Source organism: Molothrus aeneus, chromosome 4 (genome assembly GCF_037042795.1).
Source record: "Molothrus aeneus isolate 106 chromosome 4, BPBGC_Maene_1.0, whole genome shotgun sequence".
Lineage (NCBI taxonomy): Eukaryota > Metazoa > Chordata > Aves > Passeriformes > Icteridae > Molothrus > Molothrus aeneus.
Genome location: NC_089649.1, coordinates 27,587,355 through 27,609,031, shown reverse-complemented (window position 1 = coordinate 27,609,031; position 21,677 = coordinate 27,587,355). Strand labels below are relative to the sequence as shown.

The 21,677-nt window shown below is 41.7% G+C and overlaps 1 protein-coding gene across 2 annotated transcripts in view; it reads left to right on the top strand.

Moving 5' to 3' along the window:
• Positions 1-21,677, top strand: part of TET2 (tet methylcytosine dioxygenase 2) — a 70,750-nt gene that overhangs the window by 29,745 nt on the left and 19,328 nt on the right. For both annotated transcript variants that reach the window (XM_066548155.1, XM_066548154.1), the window contains exon 2: positions 17,333-20,705. In XM_066548155.1, coding sequence (XP_066404252.1) covers positions 17,333-20,705 — 3,373 coding nt within the window. The remainder of the gene's footprint in view (positions 1-17,332; positions 20,706-21,677) is intronic.

Genomic DNA, 21,677 nt, shown 5'->3' with positions numbered 1-21,677 from the left:
TTGCAAGTGCATCAGATCAGAACAGAAATGTTGTTCAACTCTGGCTCCAGCTGCTTCTGTTTCTGACACCTGTTGACAGCTAGGGATAAAATTGTACGCACTAGGACAGACAAGCAGAAACTCTAACTGTGGAGATCCTAAAGCTAACACGAGTCCTTGAGCTTTCATATACACACACACACACACACACATATATACATACACACTGTGCAAGATTTCAGTGCTACTAGCAAAAGTCATGTCATACTACATGAATTCAGATATAGGTGTTATAAATGATGGTAATCAACAATTTAATTTGCACCTCCCATTTCACTACCCTTTCATCATGCAGGAAAGACAGGCAAAGGTCCATTGCATGCTTTCACCAGAGAAATGAAAACCCAAACCCATTTCAAATCCTTAAACCAAATTTTTCTGACTAAGCAGATAGGAAAGAAAGCAGGTACTCTTGAGTAAGTATCAACATTTAAAGGACAGACAAATGAAATCTATTTTTGATTATCATCATCATATGGTTAAACAGAACACAAGGCCAGATAACTTGGCTTTTAAGTTTCTTATATTCCTAGATTCTGGAATAGCTTTCAGCTCAGCATCTTGCTGTGTATTTACTTTGCCAGGCAGAACAAGCCAGCTTGCTGTATTTCTTGCTGGGGTTTGGAATTAAAATGTAGATTCAAAGCAGATGGGGATGTTTCTGCAGCAGCTGAATAGAAATACACAGAAAATGAGAAAACTCGTCCCTCCCCTTCCCCTCCCAAACAAAGTCAGCCATCATCTCCTTCTGACAAAGGCCTATTCTTCTGCAGACCACATAAAATTATCTATCTGGTGAAGATCTGAATTTATGTACTATCAGGGCCCTTTGTGAAGTGCTGGCAAGCCCTGGGACCAGCAGAGCCTCATTGCTCGCAAGGCCGCTCCTCGAGAGGAGCAGAGCGACCTCTGTTCAGGAACTCCTTCAACGCTTGTTTTACATACAAAGGGAAGGGAAAACAAAACAACCAGAACTAAAATCAGCGAAACAGAAAATGATTTCCTAGATGGCTGGTACCTCATCGGCACCCAGTCTAACCTGTTCTGTATTGGAGCAGCACAACAGAGCCATCCTCCTGGATTAGAGGTTAGTAAGCACAGACAGCTGGTCTCCCCCTGGATCTCTCCCCTACACTGACCTTGCACAGGGAATCCCTCCCTCCTTTATCCTTAGATAAACTCCTGTGGCCCCTGAAACCTGAATAACTGTGCCATCTCACAGTCACATTGCCTCTGCATCTGTCAAGCATCATTGTGAACCACCTTTGTTTTCAGCGGGGAGTTTCAAGTCATTACCTGCCTAAAATAGGATTCAATCATTGTGTTAGTGACTCTGGGAGTTTTCTTTACCAAGGCGCGGGGAGATTTCTTGTATTTGGATTTTTCTTTTCTTGGCTATTAACTAAGCATTTTATCAGATGATACTTTAAATAATCAAAAAATCCAACAAACCCATCCCCCCCTCTTTCTTTCTCTAGAAAGTCAGTAAATCAATTCAGTTTCAAATCTGAATGCTAATCTCTGCCATTCTACCCTTGGTGGGGGCATTTTACTTCTACAAGTTTTGGATTCCCCTCTTCACTGTTGCGGTTTCTTTTTCTTAGTCTTTTCAGTATAATTAGTCTCAGCTGTGATACTACATATTTTCTTCTTCCCCTGGGCAAAATATCCCCCCCAAACAGTTTCTGTCTGTTCTTTCCCTCCCTCTTTAAATAGTAATTTACCTTTTAAGAAAACACAACTGCCTCCCTCTGTGATACTGTCCTTATCTCCTCTATGCACAGCAAGAACAAGAATTTCTACTTCTTGAGAAAACACCCATAAGCTCAAGGAGAGAAAAGGTCAACTGTGACAAGGATTATGCATTTCTGAAACTCCTTCTCCTATCTCCAAAGATTCCTATTTTATGTCCGAACTACTGAACTTGGGTTTACCCTTGCAAAACCAAAAATCTTGCTATACCACTTGTATCACCTGCTACAAGGTGATGATACTGTTCTTCGTTATTCAAACAAAAGCTTGTTTTTCTGAAATGCTAAAATGCCATTTAAAGCTAGGAAATAATCCCTTTCCTTCACCCCTAAAGATAGCCAAGAAAAATTTTAGCTCTGTTTTACAATTGGAAGAAATTAAAGAAAAAGGATTATAGAACTTCTTCTGTGAGACAAGAAGTATAAGCACAAGATTTTCCTAGATTTTCTTTCTTCCTCAGCAGCCCTCAAATACAGCTAAAGTTGAAATGAAGACAATAAAAGCAACCAGCTGTGAGGACTGTAGAACTGAGGAAAGAAAGATTTCTCTCCATCCAACACTGATTTAGTTTCCTCTGCAAAGCATTTTTAGTTCTGCTTTTAAGACAGACACTGAACATGGACCAAAGTCAGATGGGGCATTCCTTCCTGGGTGGGGAATCTTTCAGGAATATCCCTCTTATCTAAGACCTTGTGCTGTCATTTTGACTTTTCGGGGCTCTGCCTCAAATGCTCAGATGCTAAATATACATTCGGGATCAAAATCATGTAGGGCAGGAAATTAATGCATCTACTTTGTGCATTTAAAATCACCAAAAATTTTAAGTGAAGAAGCACAGTTTCTCATTTTTCATCTGGGTGACTTGACTTTAACTAACCTTTCTGTCATGAGTAGAGATAACAAGTGAGAGAACTGTGTAAATCTTCCCAGCAGATGATCTATTTGACAGCCTAACTTTGTCAAATGAACTGTCTAACTATAACATTGAAAGACAAAGCTGCTGATCTTTGCTCTTTTGAGGTATCAGGTACTTAATATCATCTGTCTTCTTCATTCAGATACTATAAATCTATTTTTTCCCTTTTAAGAAAAGACAAGACTAGAGTGAGATGAGAAGATGAGAAATACAGAAACTAGAGTTAAAAAATAAAGGGTTTTTTTGTTATTTTTTTAAAGGTTTACAGAAGAACTTCCCTTCAAGCAAAAAATACAAAGAATGCAAATAAACATTGTCAAGCCATGAAACACTGTGTTACAACAGAAGAGCACTGTGGGAGTTATTGGGGCATGACCAATATACAAAATACCACCACTACCTTTCCTGTAATTGATGGCAGTGCCTTTAAGTTACTAGAATCTGTAATATTTCTGCATAAAAATCTGATATGTGGCCTAGTCAACAGCAGTTTTTCCATCCATTGCAGTGGATGCAAAAGTTTATGGTCCTCTTTTCCATGTACAGTCCACAGAAATGAAAGTATTAATAAAGTAGCAAATGATTTTGCAGGTATGTAAGTTGTTACACCTAAAACTAAATCTAAATTATGAAAACCCAGTAAGTCTCAACTCAAGCAAGTTCATTTAAAACTTAAAAGCTTCGCTGTTTGTTTTGCAATGCCTATGAATAGCTCATCCCTGAGCTTCTGGTCGGAAAAAAACACCCTATATCCTGTCCTATGTGCTCAATGTTTTGCCATGCCACGCTGTACACAGTTCATGGCCTGTGGCCACTGTTTTTCAGTGTCTGGCCACCCTGAATCCTTCAGGGAGTGTCACTCAGTCATGGCTCAGCATAACATGCACTAGTTACTGTTCATGTCTTCATATGTGAAGTGCAAATCTTCTCCTGGAAGATAGTGCTGGCAGTACTTGCCTTAATGAACCTGGTTCTGTGTATTAAAAATACATGTCTGTAGCTTTAACAGAAAGAAGCAACAATGATGCTCAAAGTGCTTACAAAATGTTTTTCCTGTGTTTTGTGCATTGTTATGCATTGTACTGCAGTTCCCTGTGAGTCTGTATCTGTGGTTGTGACCTATATGAGCAAAACAACTGGCAAAGGCTGCTGCCCTGCTCCAGCTGGAGCGGGAAGGAAGTGGTGTCACGTGCAAGCCCCCGCATCATTCAGCAACTCTCTGTGGGGAGCACGAGGGCTCTGCAGAGACAGCCTCAAAGAAGTGCCTTCACAAATCCCACAGGTGGCATCTCAGTGTGTGCCCTGCTGCCAGGCTAGACACCAGCCTGGAGGAGGGTGCTCCAGGGCAAGTTGGCAGAATGGGGAAGGCCTATGGAGCTACTCTGCATTGGGAGGGGTCAGAAGGTTGCATGGGCCAGCTCCTATAAAGACTGATTTGAAAAGTTATTGCAGTTACTTGGAAATGAGTGTCACAGTTGCAAACCACAAACTGAAACCTTCAATAATAAGTCAGTGCAAATTCTGCAGTAGGCTTCTAGCAAGCCAGATTCAGGGGGAAGCCTCTGTAATTAACACCCGAGAAAGGTCACTGCCTGCTGATTCCAGGGTTCACAGGCCAACCCCCACAGGTGCTGCAGGGGCATCCCAACAATGGAAACTTGAAGACTTTTGGTTGGCAGTCCTTGGTAATTTCATCTCTAAAGACTACTGTCAGTGTTTTCACTCATCAAAACTTTTAGCCACAGTCTCTAGCTGCTGCAATGGCTTCCTCCAGCTTCAGCTTCCTGCAGTTCTGTGGAGCACATTCCCTCATCCCCATCCACTTCCTCTTGTTAACCTTGTAATGGAAAATCTCTCTCAAAATCTCTCTCTCTCTCTTCCTTGTTGCTATCTGAAGTACACCAATCTTTCCTCCAACACAAATACAATCTGACACAACAAACAGAGGGAGAGTTATTACTGCTGACCACATATTTAATCTTTCATAGCAATTTCCTTTGGAATCCTGATTGAGCTTTTCAGTATTTGGTAGACACAGGCTGTTCCCAATGTGTCTCTTGTAAAGGGGACTGCAAATCCTTGAGCTTTATATTTCCTCCCTTTAATTTAAAGTAACAGCAGTGTATACCAGCATCTAGCTATTTCCATGATAGCCTGTTTGACCAAGTCAGGATTTAAAACCAAACTTCAAAGAAGCATCTTCTATATCATGGAGGTTTGATTCATTTACAAGGCTGTGCACATTTTTACAAAGCAGTTCCTCAGCCATTAGCCCACAATACCAGACTGGTTTTAGCATAATCTCAGGATCTTTTCTCTAATTCATTGGCAGCAGCACCACTAGAGTTAAAATGTTTTGGTGTTCTGTTTTAGCTCTAACATCTTTTTGCTGATTTCCGAGTATCCTGTTTTACAATAGCCTCCTTCAGGCAATAGAGTCCAGAGCAAAATTTAATCTTCAGAGAGCATAACAAAAGGAATCAGCCTTAGTTACCAAAAGATCATTAAGTAGTACCAGCTGTTTTCAAGACATTGAATTTTTTCAATGAAGACAGAAAAACTGAAGCACAGACTAAGACTTTTGTGCTGCCTGGTTATACTGCAGTGTATGAGAAAACATCTAACAACTCTGAAGGCATCTCTGCCTCCACAGCTCCAAGGGCTGGGGCAGGGAGCTCAGGCAAGGGCAGTTTGGGAGCTGCTGGGATCCCCAGCAATTTCCAGGATGGGACTGGGGCTCTGCTGGGTGATGCTGACACATGCCCTGTATACACTGCATGCTCAGCTGGCCCCTCTGCTTGAAGAGAGGAGCCTGGTTTTCTTGGGTTCTATCAGTCATAGGACTTTAAAAGTGCTAGAGGGAAAAGGTAGGAAATAGGATGGGCTTGGAGCTGTCAGCACCCTGAACATAGAGACCAAACAGCTTCATAACATAATTTCTCTCTGTCATGTTTCACATTTGATGCACAGCAGTATGGGGACATATTCTGTTTCTAGCATTCACTTGATTTGCTAGTCCTCCACATGCTTTTTTAAAGGTTAACTGCAGATACTCTAGGATATTTTTTCCCCCATTTTGTTTTCTAATTTTAGGTGCAACTAACTTTTCAGAACATTTGCTTAATCACCAATACCTATGAAAGACTTTTAAGACAATTTTGGTTTGGAAAACTGAGGCACACATCTCATTTATTAAACACTGTTTCCGCAGAAAGCTGTTGTGAGCTAAGATGAGGCTGTTAGGAAGGTTTGTTTGCTGGGGAGTGTAATAAGCAGATAAATTTTGCCATTCATCCTTGTCTCCCACCCTTCCCACAGTAAAATTATTAGCTCATTTTCTCATAATCAACCTGGCTGACCCTCAAAGGTTAACAACCAAAGATAAAGTACCCTTATATGCATTTGACAGTGGCATTCATATTAGCTTAACTGACTGCATTAGACATTGAGTATCCTGATAGATGTCTCCTCTCTTCTCCCAACTCTCCATGCCTTTTTTTTCCTAAGAAAAAGCAGCTGTTCATTGCCCCCAGAGGCTGTATAGAAGTAAGACTACCAGTCACAGTCTGCGCTGTGTTTTTTCTGAGTAACACCAGTTGCATAAATCAGATCTTAATCCTTGCCTATCATCTTTGCTTTGCCCTCAAAACTGTTCTCTTCCTGCTGTGTTTTGGGGGCTCAAGGGTGACAGAGGGACCATAGGTTTGTGCTGGCAAGAAAAGCAGGGACTGTGCTGTGCAATCCACTTGGCACATGAGGACACGCACACGCTTACAGGAACTCAAGCACACAATGCAGGGTGTTCTCTCCTACACCTGCATTCCTGAGCTCAAGACCACCACAGCTGTGAGGCTGCTGGCTGAAGGACTAGCCTGGCAAACACTCTGCATAACCTTGCCAGGTAGGAGCAGTTCTGCAGGGCTTGTGGGATCAAGTCTTCATTGCTGGAGGTGTGGATTTAAAGAATGAAAAGTCACCTGACCCTTTTGAGGAGAGTTCCCCTGCTTAGGTCCTCTTAGGGAGACTAAAGAGAGGCATTTAAAAAGCTTCCATTAACTTTCATCGTCTGTAGGAAACATGTTTACTTAAGCTGCAAAAAGTCTCAGCTATGATTTATGAGTTTCATTCAAAGCGGTCTCATATCTTAGATTTGTCTGTAGTTCCCAGCTTTCTAAATCCAGTTGAGTGTGTACTTTACAATGGTGAGCCTTTCATCCACACTGCTTCTTTGTGCACTAAGAGCATGGCTGTGTTGGGGACAGACAATAATCAATTAGTGAAACAGTATCTCGTGACTGAGAATATGAAGTGGGCTTTGCTGAGGCTGACAACAGCTCTTTTAACTCACCCGTTTCTCTATGTCTCTTAAATATCCCAAAATATCAAAGGTCTTTCATTAGAGCTTCAGACTCTCTCAAATCCATGCAGGCCACTGATACCTCAGAAGACCATGAACTGATGTGAGCCGGCAGCAAGTGGCGAGTTGCCAGAACGAAGAACAGCCGACTGTTTTCAAAGCTTTGAAAATATTTGAAAAGGAAGGACAGAGAGAGAAGTGTTGCACTTCCCTTCAGGACTGCTCAAATGCCGCTCTTCCAAGTGTCAGCTGTGGGAGTCTAAAAGTCTTAGGGAGAGTTAAATCCCAATCTGCCAGTTCCCCTGGCTCCTTTTAGCTTGGCAGCACTGAATTTTCTGCCTCTTCATGTTGCATCCTGCCACAAAGGGAAAAATTTAAACAGGAGAAACAATGTTCCTTTGAATTACTGGAAATTAAAGAAAAGCAGGAACGCCAGCTCGTTCTCGGGTCCCAACTGTTTCTCAGCACAGCATTCCGAGTCTTTTAATTTAGTTAAAGGGGAAAACTTTCATGCTAGAGCTGTGTTTTTAAGCAATCATCCCATTCACAAAATCTAGACTGGTTTCCAGTTTCCCTGGAATACCTAAGTGATATTCTACAGAAAGGAAAAAGCTTGTGTCCTTGTAATAATCTTTTTTCTCTAGTAGTTTTCATAAATGTTTCTTGTCACAAAATACATAGAACTCCCCATATACTGACCATTTATGCTTAAATACTAAGAAGTTTTAAATGGCTATATATAAAACCCACATCCTTTGTAAGTGGGGATAGAACAAGATAAGAAGTAACTGAGAAATGGCCTCAGTTGTGTGGAAGCTCAAACTGGAGCCTATCACCTTATTCTCAGAACAAGATTAACAGCGGCCTTCTAAAGAAAAACCTAAAAACTCTCTGGGAAAGGGATATAAAACTAAAATTAGAAAGGGAAGAAAAATACTGTAGCTGAGATGGTAACTACAGAAAATATGTTTTTCAAGCCAGGCTTAAGAAGCTAGGCTGCAACTCCTCAATACATGCTGCCATGATGTGTAGTTGGGGTCTTTTGACTGACAATTTGTTTGGGTCCTGAGCCTTTTCATCTAAGAAGATCAATAACCAAGTTCTTCCCAAGCTTATATATCTTGAGTATTCAAAATGAAAAGAGAGTACCACATCTTCATTTCAAACCTATCAGCAACAGTACCCCTGCCAAGCTCTCTTGTGTGCTTGGAACTGTGGTACAGCAGCACCAGCTCACGTTTTGTTTCTCTCCCAGAGTTTTGCTTTTATCAGGATTAGACCTCAACGGTTCTTAGGTTGTCAGCTGGCTCTGGTCATCAAAACCATCTTGTCTTCCATCTCTGGTACATCTGGAGAGGTAACTATAACTGTTTTCTCAGATCTGGATTTCAGCCCAAAAATCCATGCCATTGTTCTGTGTAGATTGCAATAACCCACATGAAAACTGCTCCTGAAGACCACACACAAATGCAGAAAAGCTGAACGGCAACCATAGCTCCAGGGAGCATCTTCTCATAGACCTCTAAAAATGCATTAGATTCTTATCTTCTGTGGTGCCTCAGCAACAGTGGAAGTCAGAAAAGATGTTTGTAAGAGTAGCTCAAAGACTTGAGCACACTGGAAGCAGTGAGCACTTTTCCATAAAGCCCTGCTAGGAGTAATAAGCCTATTCTGCTGATTTCAGTGTGATTTATACAGTGAGGGAATAAAACTGCTTAGTTACTGAGGTAAAAGTTAAGGTAATTCATACAGGTTTTTGGAAGATTATACAGATACCTGTTATAGCTGTTCGTATATCAAGCATCCGAATTTGGAGAAAATCTAGCAGAGTGTAGCATGTGCATAATGTCTCCAGAGAACAGACTGTGGATTTGCTATGTGACCTCCATGCATTTGGTAAGGGAACAAATGGTATGGATATAGATCCACCCAGGGAGGAGATTGGATGTCATGAACTGGGTTGTTTATTCTGTCTAAGGGGGAGCATTAATAATAGTCTTCAGTTGCATGGGGAGAAAGAAGCCATAGCACAGAAGGAAAAAAAAACCTGCTCTGCATGTCTGTGGCAGATGGGATGAGCTGATCTAAGGTTATGTTTTAAATGGTAGAAGCTTTCTAATAAGTTCGATTAATTACTGCATGTAACTGTGTGTTATTATGCAACCCTCATCATCAGGGACTTTTGAAAACAGGTTGGAGTGGACTGGTACGGGTCTGGCTGGTGTTGCCCTGAAGCCAAGGAACGGGGCACTGACAAACCTATTTTTCCCATGTGTTTATGAGCAACTGGTCTGGTTTGTAAGTCGTGAAAGGCACAAATTGGGAGGAATAAAACTAAATCACAGGTGGGAATGAAAACACATTTTGAAATTAAATTATGCCATAATTAAAACAGTGTAAGATGTTTCCAAAACAAGTACCCTTGTTTTGGCTCAACCCCTCCAGCTCCACTGTGGAGCTCCACTCCACTTCACTGGAAGTGAAGCCCCAGCAGGACATGCAGGGGCAGGCAGCATCTCTCACAGGGACACAGGGCATCTCATGGCTCACTGGCCCTGGCAGGGATCCCCAGAACCTGCCCCTTGGCTATATCAGCACACACACACGGCACACTGTGTAGTGTGGGAGCTGCCTCTTTGGCTGCCTCTCATTTCTCAAAACACAGCAGCCAAAAGTTGAGTTCGCTACAATATCCCAGCCTAGGTGTGGCAGAGCCATGAGAAAAACAGAGGAAGAATGTGTAGAGGGGTGTTAAGGCTACTGTAGTGAGGCCAGTGAAAGGGCTGAAAGCTCTGCTTTACCATCTGGACATGCAGTCAGAGTACACCTTAGAGCGATCAACATTCCCTTTGCATTCTCCCCACTCTCCTCTCAGTATGACCTTCAACTTTTAAAAAGAAATTTAAGAAAACTGCATTTTGTAAAAAATTCTGTTTTCAACAGAACTGTGAGACCAACAGGTTTTCCTACTTGAAGCTCAAAGGATAATGGAAGCCAGAGCTGTGTAAATAGGTTTTCTGAGGACATTGTAGCCCACCAGGTTTTATTATCTTCTATCAGTTCTTCCGCTCATACATCTATTTTCTGATGTTACTGACACAACACAATGAAACCTTGAAATTTTTAGCTTGCCAGCGTTTCTTTTTTCCATCCAGTGGTTTTTCACTCTGCCAAAAGCTGTGATGAAATCACTATGGATAACTGACCTTTGACTGGTGCTAGGAAGTCATCAACCCAAGAAATCCGTGCTATATCCAGGTCTGAAGCCAAATGGACAAAGATCACAGAAAGTGGAAGATAATGATGACAGTGACCTCTTGGTAACCCTCCCTAAACAGCAGGTTGATAACATCAAGTGTGCCTTGAGGAACGGTTCAGCCACCAACGCTTGCTTATCCTGGCGTGCTCACAAGAGGCTGCACTGCAGAGCTTGGCCAGAACAGCAAGAGAAGTCAGCTGTTGCTCTCAGGGAGCTGATTTTAGTGGCAGCCTATATCACCACTGCCATTTGACACATGGAGTAGCTGAAGTACTGAGAGGAAAATCATCCCTCAGATAACCACTTTCTCCAGACATCAAAAATGGGTCAAAGCACGGGTTGTGCACCTGATTAACACTGCTCAACACGCCTAGCCTAGCATAATGGACTGAGATGAAGAAAAAGAGACTGTTCTGTTTTCCAACCCAAACATCTTTGCCAGCATTCAATTCACAGGCACTGTGGAATTACTGAATTATGTCCTGTGTGGGTCACAATTTGAGATAATTTTGCTGGCCCAGACTTCACAGAGCATTTCCTCATTAAGCAAAAGCATCTCACTCTACACACACTTATTTGAGCACTCCTGAGATTTAAGGCCATAACTCTGCCAGATACAAAGATTCTCAAAAAACCAGCAAAGATGAAAGGGTGCTTTAGTTCAGCTTCCCTGAATTTGTTAAAGACATCAAATAGTCAGGGTGGTGTTCAAGAAATTGAGCAATAGTGGTCTTAGAGTATGTTGGCATCCCAGTACCCACGGTAGCACCAAACAAACTAACCTGGGGAGCACTGCAGCTCTGTGGAATGGCCTGTCCATACAAACCACCTGGATCCACCATACTCCAAACCTAAACTATGGAAAAGAGCTCATAACTGGCAAGAACTGACAGAGATGCCAACCTCACCTTGAATGATTTGGTTATTGCAACGGGAAGGTCCTTTTGTTTCTTAAATTCAACCTGGTTCTGAAATTTGACCTTTAGGGAAACATTTCTTCTCTCATCATACCATGGTGGCATTTAAAGCAACTACTTTAGGAGCTGTGGTGTTTTGCTAGAAGTGCTACATAGTGCAATTAGGTACAAAGTTTGTATGGAACACAAATCACAAAAAAACGGGAACTGGAGAGCTGTGTGACGCAACATTATAATATCTGTTTACTCATATTTTATAATCCTGAATTCATTTCCTTTGCATAATTGGTTTTTTCCACCCATATTGTAGAGGCATTTAATTTTTACTTCCCTTGATTTTATGCAATTGTTAGAATAGTACAATTTTTCACATCTGGGAAGAAATTACACAGTATCCAGTCTTGTTGATGTATAGAATGTAGCAAGTGGAAATCACCATTTAGCTTTACTGTCATGCCCTCTGTATTAAGGTGAAAAATCAAACTGATTCAAGTGCTTTTGAAATTAGATCATTGTATCACTGAAATGCAGGAACTGGTGTCAGTAAATTGAGGAGGGTTTAGCACTAGTTGATTTTAAAAATGCATGAATTTTGAAGCGTCTGGCTTGGAGAAGATTTAATGAATTATTAATCCTCATATGTCACAAATCCCATGCTCTTCATTCCTGTATGTCTGCTTATATGTATATTCACTAGTCATCATTTTCCCTGTAAATTAAGGATAAATTAGCTATAAATTAGGTAACAAGTTTTATCCATCCCACATTTTCTTTTGTTTGACACAGATTATCATAGATCTAAATGCCAGAGAAGACAATTTTATTACTGTAATATGACCTTCTGCTGAATACACTCACAGTGTCATTGAGGAGTTTCTAGATTAACCCCTTAACTGCTCTTTAAAGCTACAATAAGAAAGCAATATGCATATTTCAGGAAAAAATATAGCTTTAACTATAACTTTAAAAACTTCAAGGGAAGGCAAGGCATGGCATCCTTACTCAAGTTTTTCCAAAGCATTGCTAATGCCCTAAATAAATAAACTATCCAGATGAAGAGATAGTTGAATGCAGTGCAAAAGGACCCTATTGTAAGCCATAGAGCTCAGCTAACAATAGAGTGTCCTTATGCTTCTGGGGCCTCCTTTACATCTGCCTTTAAGCTCCAATGTGTTTTCCTCAGCCATCACATATGCAGTGGGGCAGCACAGCAGTGCTGCTGGTAAGGAGCAGAGCAAATCCTTAGGGGATGTTGTGGTGTTTTGAGCCTCAGTTCACCTTGGGTATGAATGCAATCTCTCTCGAATCTGCCTCTCCTCTAAGTTTCTATGTGGAAGCTCATGTTGTTTCTCTGTGTATAAACTACAGTACCTTAAGTGCAAAACATATAAGAAATCCTTAAACTATACCACATGTGTTCAACTTTTTATCCCAGCAATAATGGAAATGTCTCACTAATAAGGAGCTTTGATGTGTTACATCACCCCTTTGCCATCTGAGTTCACTGCACGTCTTTCCTCCTCTAGGGACACTGGCAGTTGCTTACAGGTGTTAACCAAGGGCACAGCTGCAGCAACTGGTCTTTAGCTAGGCCAGGGAATCACATCCCATAATACCAAATCCTGGTGTTAACCACCATTGTAACTGCTTACACACCTTGTTCCAATGTTAAAGAAGAGAAAGCTTTGTCATAGGGTTAATCAGAAACAATTTTGCACATATGTAAGTCCAGAAGATTTCAGGTTTTAGAACAGAAATTGAACTTTCTGACAATGTCATGCATGAGTGCCCTTACCTAAGTAATAACCACTCATGCCTCTTCTCAAATTTTCATTTGTTAGTGAAATAGGAAAAAACCCAAACCTCTAACTTCAGGAGCTTTTTCACATGTTGGAAGTTCAATATTTAGAACTCTTTGCCAGATGCATGAATTTCAGAGGAGAGATGCAACTGCACAACAGCACATAAGGATATGTAGCCTCAAGTGAAGCCAGCTACCGTATGTACAAGAGGAGCAGGAGAGTGTAAGCAGAAAGTACAACTTACCAAACTGGAGTTTGGCAAGGCATATGGTCTAATTCACCTCCTGTCGAGAAAGTGCTAGAGGGGTTTCTTGTCTGGGAGCAATTTATATCTCTGTGTCATCTGGCAGTGGCAGAAGGGTGCCAGCAGGATGGAGGCTGTGGCAACACCCCAGGAACAACCCTGTGAGCCATCAACAAGCTTCTGGGTATCTGACTTCTGCTTTCCTGAGTCTCATACTGATAATCAGTTGAGCACAAGTCAGCTGAGGCTTTGATCTGAGGATGTATATTTCTGCTAGGGAAAAAAAAACCTCTGGGGAGATAAATGTCTATCTCAGCTAACCCTAGAAGGGGAAAAAAACCCATCTGATATCCCACCTTTTGGTCTTTTGGGGTCTGTGAGTGCTCTATCACAGCTATTCCCCCACCTACTTTTTCTCCTGGGAATCTTGCGCAGTTTTGCAGAAGACTGTACTCCCCTGCAGTGGGTGTATTTATTCATTCATTCATCTGAGCTGCTTTGCAGTCACAAACTCCCCAGATACAGGTGCTATGGAAAATAAGCTGTGAACCTCCAGAACTGGTAAAAACTAAAGAAAGATTTTCTGTGAAAGAAAATGACTCAACTTCTGTTGCTGCAGAAATGTCTCTTCTCTTGTAACAACACCTTCCACAGTACACTGATAAGAGGTGGCAGGAATATACCAAATTTGTCCATAAAACAAACAACAAAAAAAATCTCAGGCTCTCATTCAGTGCCTAGTTTCCAGTTTGTGTCCTGTGTGTGGCAAGAAATAAATGTACTTACATCGATTGCATCTGAAAAAGTTAAACAGTGCTAGTCTGAATTCTAACTTGAATGCATGCATATTGGTGGGATGAGATGCGGATCCATTTGCACAGTAATGTGCTATATTTAAGTCATGCATCGTGGCATCTTCAAAGAGGCCAGTCATAATTATGATGGATTAGACTGCAGAGTCAGTCCTAGATGCAGTAATTGTTTCACAGATGCTGGTGATGTGACTTGAATTTTTAATGAATTATGGCTGAAGAAAAATATATGGAGCTTCTAAATGATCTGGATAAAATACAGCTATGGGAAAGACTAAAAAGACTAACTGCTGCACTTGGGGGAAGGTAGATTTACTTTGAGAGGTAGAGAGTTCATCCCACAATGATTGTAAGGACAACCACAAAGACTTTTTAAGATGTAAACAAGTAGGAGTACTATTTCATAGTGTCCCAGTTAAAACCAGTAATAAAGATATCGTGGCCATTTATTTTTTGCCAGTTCTACATTACAAATTACATTACTTTACATTTGCTGTGATTTGTAGTTGCTTGAGGAAGGTTTTTACTCAGATGTGACTTGAGGATAGTGAATAACTTGAGTGTAGACAGTGAGGGAAAGAAGTATAATGCAAAGTTACCCCCATCCTAGATGCATTTCAAAGAATGCAAATCTGGCATTTTTAATGCGTGAATTAACTTTGTATTTTGAAGAACCAAATGATTTCCATGTTTTTTGCAATGTCTAACACCAATCCCTTTTACACTGAAAGTGGTCAGAATTTGGGGGAACATACCATGAGATCTTTGAGAATGATGAACAATAATTCATCTCACAAGATAACCTTGTGGGTTTTGAGAACAGCATGAACCTAAGACTCTTTTCTGACCACAGACGTGCTCCTTTGAGGGGTTTGCAAGCTAAGTTTAAAGAAATCAGGGAGCGCCCACTTCTAAAGAAAATGGTGGGTTTATCTGATAGATAGTAAAGAGTTGAGAAGAAAGATTGCCTGGGAATTCCCAGAAGGAATTTGCTTGCAACCCACAAGGTACATCAGAAAAAAAGCCCCAACACAGATTTTGAGGGCCAGCCAAAGTTCCTCGCAGCTTAGTCGCACAGACTAAAACTTTTTTTAAATAAATAAATCTTTTAGAAGCAGCTTGACAGCATGGTGTTAATCACTATGGTGCCCTTTATTTCATTTTGTACTTGCAAAATGCAGCAGCCTATACACTCATGTCTGTGGTACACCTGCAGTTTTTAGGAATGAAAAGTGTGAAGGCAAAGTATGGCTTCCAAATTAGTCTGGCATTCTATTTTTGAGACATTCTGGCAGCATCGTTCTGCTGCCTGGCCTAGAATGACACATCAGAGGAATCCTTTTCACAGAGCTTTCTGCTAAGCATGGAACATTATCTCCCTGGGAAAGCTGCAAAGGCTCATGTCTTGTGGTACTATTAAGCTAGGGTGGGAAACACCTCTAGAAGGGAATAAGCCTACACTACCATGTTAAAAAAACCCAGGCAAGACAGACAAACATATTTTTCCATCTTCCTGTTCTTAGCTTTCCATGCAAAAATTCTTTTTTAAAGTATCATCACTTGCAGTGAGAACTTCTCTACTTCTGTCATTAAAAAACCCATAAATTGAGTAAAGGAAGAAAAAAAACAAACTTCAGGAGGTCAAAAGTAAATCTAAAAACAAGTTTGGCAATCAGAGGAAATTAATACAAGTTATCATATAGGTACTTGCTGGTGAAAGTGTGCATTTGAATTGTCCTGCTACTGAAATCAGAGCTGCAATCAGAGAGAATTCTGCTGGATGCAATGTATTTAATGAATTAATATTACTTCTAAAAGCATTTTAGAATCACATTAATAAACTGAGTAAGGCAATACTGCACTGAAAACTATACAAATTACATTTCAATAACATTTAAAATTACATTTTAAGAACATAAAAATATTAATGTAGGATAAATACATAACCAGAGCAACCATGATGGGAGAATTTTTTCAGTATAATAGTTCTTCCTAAATAGTGGCAATACAGCCATGTGTCATGCTTCTCCTGATTCTGCAGTCCAAGCAGAGCTGACCTGGTAATGGAGAATCCTTCAGATTCTCCTTTATGCAAACCAAAACTAAAAGCTTCAGAACAGACAGGCATATATCCAAATTTTCTCTGTGCAAGTTCAAATCTGTAAGACCCACTGTCAGTCTGCCTTCTGTCATTTGTGACTGGTTGAGAACCATAAACCAACAAAGAATAAATTACAAGCAGAGTCAAACAAGGGCTTTATCTATGTTAACTGGCTCTGTGAATTCTGGGAAGATGCATGTGAACAGGATTAGCTTGTCATTGTAAGGAATTTGCTCACTGCACATTGTCAGTACTTTTATCCAGCTAAAAACTTCACTTTGTAAGTAAAGAGTATATGAGAAAATGGGATTTCCCATTACAACAAAGAAGAAAAAATCCTAACTCCATAGCTGCAGAGCTCAATTCAAAACCCAAAGCATGGTTTAAGCCATGCTTGATGTCTATATGTAAATTTGAAAGGATATTGATACCTGAAAAAAAGCATTTCCATCAAACCTTTCAAAAATCACTTTATTTCTGTCAACTTTACTGATCTGCTGATGAACTGTAAGAGTTCCTGTGGACAGCAGTCAAGTATAGCTTTGTCTTGTGTATTGTGCCACTTGCATGGTCTTCAGGAATGCCAGTTTTAAAAGACCCTGTCAGACAGCTGAGGACAGGGAAAAAAAGTTTTCCCCTCTAATTGGAAACTTGGTGGCAATACTCCTTCAAGTCAGACAAAAGAGGTTTGGCACACTTGATCAAATTACAGGATTAGCACCAAGTCTGGGAAGCACGGTTTCAATGTGACTTTCTGCCTTACCAAGGGCAAAATGTGATGACAGAGGAGTCTGTGCAAATCATTCAAAAGCAGAGAATAGTTTTTGCACCACTACAAGAGACTTCTTCTGGTAAAATATCTTCTTGTGTGTTAAATGGGGGTAAGGAAGTCACTGTATTTTTACTCTCTTTTTATCTTCAAGAACAAACCTTTAAGAAAAAGGGAGACCTGGGGGTGCAAGAAGCACTAGGATAGTGAAACACCCCTCGGGTGTGCTTGCAGGCTCACGCTGTGTGTGGGAGCTGGTCAGGGCAAGGGGTGCTTGAGTGCTGCAGGAATTGCCAGTTACTGGCTATCCTTCAATGGAAACTAAAACTGACTTGGATTCTCTCCTGTTTCTTTTCTCTTTCAGATACGTTCAGAGGGTAGCCTTGTGGATGGCCTCAGAGCAGGCCAGATGGAACAGGACAGAACCAACCATGCTGACGGCAATAGATTGAGTCCATTTCTAATACCACAGTCTTCTCACGTCTGCCAGGCTGAGCCTTCTGCAGTGAAGCTACAGAACGGGAGTCCAGCAACAGAGAGGTCTGAAGTAGAAGTAAATGGAGACCACAAGCCACTATTCAATAAAAGCAACTTTGGAGTGCCCCACCCGAAGGGAAGTCCAAACAATCGTGTTAGCCCAGACCTTTTACAAGAAAAGAAAGTATATTCCAAATATATGCAAAATGGTGGGATCAAACGCACTTTTAGTGAGCCCTCTCTGTGTGGACTTCATGAGAGCAAGAAAGTGAAACAAGATAAAGAGATAAATGGAGAAAAACCTGAGCCAGAGGACAATAGTGAAAAACCAAGTGTCTCCAATTGTTACAGTGAGAAGAAATCTGAGAGTTTTAAAAGACAAGAAAACGAAACTTCAGATTTGATACCATCTACAAGATACAACAGCATTGGTTCAGAAAACCCTCATGACCTTCTGATTCAGGATGAGCAGGAGCAGGAAAATATTCATTGCCATAACAGGGACATTGTCTTACTACTTAAGAACAAGGCAGTGCCAATGCCTAATGGTGCTACAGTTTCTGCCTCTTCCATGGAAAGCATGCATGGTGAACTCCTGGAGAAAACACTGTCTCAATACTATCCAGAACATGTTTCCATAGCAATGCAGAAGAACACATCTCATATCAATGCCATTACCAGTCAGGCTACTAATGAGTTGTCCTATGAGACAACATATTCATCCCATACCTCAGGGCAGATCACTTCCCCACAGACCTCAAACTCTGAGCTGCCTCAAGTGCCAGCTGTAGTGGTTACTGAGGTCTACAACACAAAAGACTCCAGTAAACCACCAGGTAGCTGTTCACTTCAGAAACCAGATCTACAGCTACAGCAACAGATTCCAGGCTATGATACTCACCAGTTACCTGTAGGAAACAGTAATATTCATGGAAGCATAGGGCAGATTCCCAACCAAGACCTCTCTCTAAGTTCCAGCAGTAACCTGCAAGCTCAGAGCACTGCTCTGGAAAGGTACTCTGAGCAAGCAGAAAATAATGGTGCTTTCTTTACACAGAACTCAATGTTTCACAAAGATTCCTCCACTGCTCCTGCTTCAGAAATGAACAGTGCACTGTCTGCCGCGGTGCGAGAAGGACACCACTCCTATGACAACAGGTGTGATGAAACTCTTCCTGGGGAGATAAAAAATGAAGGGCAACAGGAGGGACCAATGTCAGAGAGTCCTAGCCTCAGCCAACAACAACTTCAACCTCAGCAGAGCCTTCTGCAACAGGCACAAATGTCACAAGATGTCAGTGAAAGCAACCCGCAAGCTGCTGTGGCCGCCTCAATTCCGCAGCGCCCCGAAGGACAGACGCTGGCGTCAGAATCTCCCCTCCAAAACCTGCACGCACACAGAAGTGAGGGTGAGTTGCAGCAACACTATCAGCATTTCCCAGGACAGAGAGAACCTGAGACTCCTCCTGACAAAGAAAAGGACCAAGTGAAAGAGCCTGTACAACAGGCTCAACATTATTCAAAACCAGCCTGGATAGAACTGGTTTCCACCCAGTTCCGCCAGGGAGAGCCTCCCCAGAAGCCCAGCGAAGCATTGTTGCGGTCAATTCTTCAGTATCAGGCAAGCACAGCCCAAACAGTTTATACAAAACAGTATGCTGGAAGTCCTGATTCATTAAAGGGGCCTTCAGGACAGGCCCAGAGCCAGAAGATAATGCAACAGGAACAATTTCCTCCACTGTACAAAAACGAGAGCTCCCAGCTGCAGCCACATCCCCCAGCTGACCAGCAGCTGCCGTTCCAGAAACACTCACCGCAGCCACAGCTCACAAAGGTGGATTCCCTTCTCAAGTCCCAAGTGCAGCAACACCCTCCACAGCAGCTCCATTTCCAGCCAAGATCAGAACAAGCTGAACAGCCTTTAGGGGCCCCCTTGAAACAGCAGCACTTGAATCCCCAGCCAGGGGAAAATGGGCAATTCCTGCATTCACACATCTTGCAACAGATGCTGCAAAAACAGGCACATCCAGTGCAACTGCCATGCAGTCCACAGCTAACCCCAAACCAGCAGCAGGCTCCACAAATGAAAACTAAAGACCTGCCCCAAGCTGTACCCCACCCCCAAAGCAATGCTGAGCAGCCTTTAGACAGGACGTCCTTCAATCAACTTAAAGCAGATGAATGTTTCCAAACTGGGAGTAAGTATGCTAAATCAGCTGCATTCCCACTGCCTAACCCTCAGCTAGGCCTGGAGCAGGTACAGACCATGAACAACAAAGCTCCCCTTTACACTCAGAAGGCAAATGCCAGTCTCCAGCACCCTTGCCCAAACAAAAGACACCTGATTTCCGAGAAGAAAGGGAACGCCGCAAATATGGAACACTTTGGAGCCAATAAAATGCAGGACTTGCAGCATGTGCAGTATTTTTCAAATAACTTGACCGCAAAGCAAGATGTGAATCACTGTTTTCAAGAACAAGAACAACAGACACAACAAGCCTCAGTTCTGCAGTTGCCACCCCTCCAGCCCTCACAGGGCTATGGTGCTAGTCTGAACCAAGACCTCCCGAGCAAACAAGCTCCACAGATCCCTCAGCAGTACTTACCACATGGCCAAACTGCCCCCCACGCCCAAGAGCAGAGAGGCTGTCATTTGCAGTCCCAGACCCCTAAGGATTTTCAAAAGCATGCTGCTCTGCGGTGGCATCTTTTGCAAAAACAGGAGCAACAAGCATACCAGCAACCCAAAACTGAGATTGGTCCCAGTGCAGCACACAAGCCTATAAAAATTGAGGCTGGCACAAAGTCTAATGTCTGCATACGCCCATCAGCTGGGCAGCTGGAAAACAAAATGTGGAAAAAAACAATTAAACAAGAGAATCAGCACTTTGGCTGCGAGAACACGCAACAAAAGAGCATAATTGAGACAATGGAGCAGCAGCTAAAACAGATACAGGTCAAATCACTGTTTGATCATAAGACTTTTACTCTCAAATCACCCAAACATGTGAAGGTTGAAACAGCAGGCCCTATTACCATCCTCTCACGAAATACCAGTGCTGCAGATTTTGACACACAAACCCCAATCTTAGATCAGCAAGCAAACTTGTCTGCTGAGAAAACCCCGACCAAAAGAACAGCTGGAACTGTTCTCAATAATTTTTTAGACTCACCTTCCAAGTTATTGGATACGCCTGTAAAAAATTTATTGGACACACCTGCCAAAACCCAGTATGATTTCCCATCTTGCAGCTGTGTTGGTAAGTGCTGAGATGTACTAAAAACGTAATAGTTCACAGGAAGGAAATGAGCCTTCAAGCTGGGATCACAGGGTTAGCTGGATGTTTTTGTTGGAAGATTTTTTGGGGGTTTTTAAAGAACAGTAATTAGTGAAGACTTATAAAACTGGGATTTTACACACTTATGCCTACTTCACTTACCAACCCTACACAAGGCCCCTTTCTCATTATTTCATAAAGCAATTACCTATTTGATTTTTCAGTCAGAATGCTTGTGGCTTCAGATCCATTCTCCTTGAGCAGCAGACATGTAACAACAACATACTGATAAAAAAATAGGTCATAACTTTATGGCCTAATTTATTTGTCAAGGTTAGATACAGCTTTTAAAAAAACTATCCCAGTCCAAAGCATTTTGAGCCTTATGGACATTTTTTGCTCTAACAGTGAAATTGTTGAAGTTTCCCTTAGTAAAGCATAAGAAAAAACAGATGTCAGATTATTCCTCACTTGTTGCAAGAGTTTATCCTCCTTTTCAGGCATTTGTCTCCTGTAAGGCTAAAAGAAATCCACAGTTTCATAGAGAAGCTACACAAGCAGCACCAAAAAAGCAGTGGGGAGACCCTTATTGTTGCTTGATGACAAACCCTGTCTCCAAGAGCTGGAAAAAGAGAGCAGAGGGAAGCACAGTGACAGGCATGGTCCCCTAGCCCAAGCTTTCTTACAGTACTGACACTGCACATAGACAAGCGTAACAGGCACTTTCAGACTCTACTGGGTAAACTATTCAGGCTGAGACAAAAAACCAGGTTTTTTTTGAAAACACAGTTGTCATTTTTGGGGCTTTTTAATATTGTTTCTTCCATATAGTTAGCACAAGTTTTTCTGGTACTTATTTCCTTATCCTTACTTTTTTTTTTCCTACTGAAACCACTAAGCAAACTTAAGAACTTATCCTCCATTTACATTTTAATTCTTCAGCCCTAGCAAACA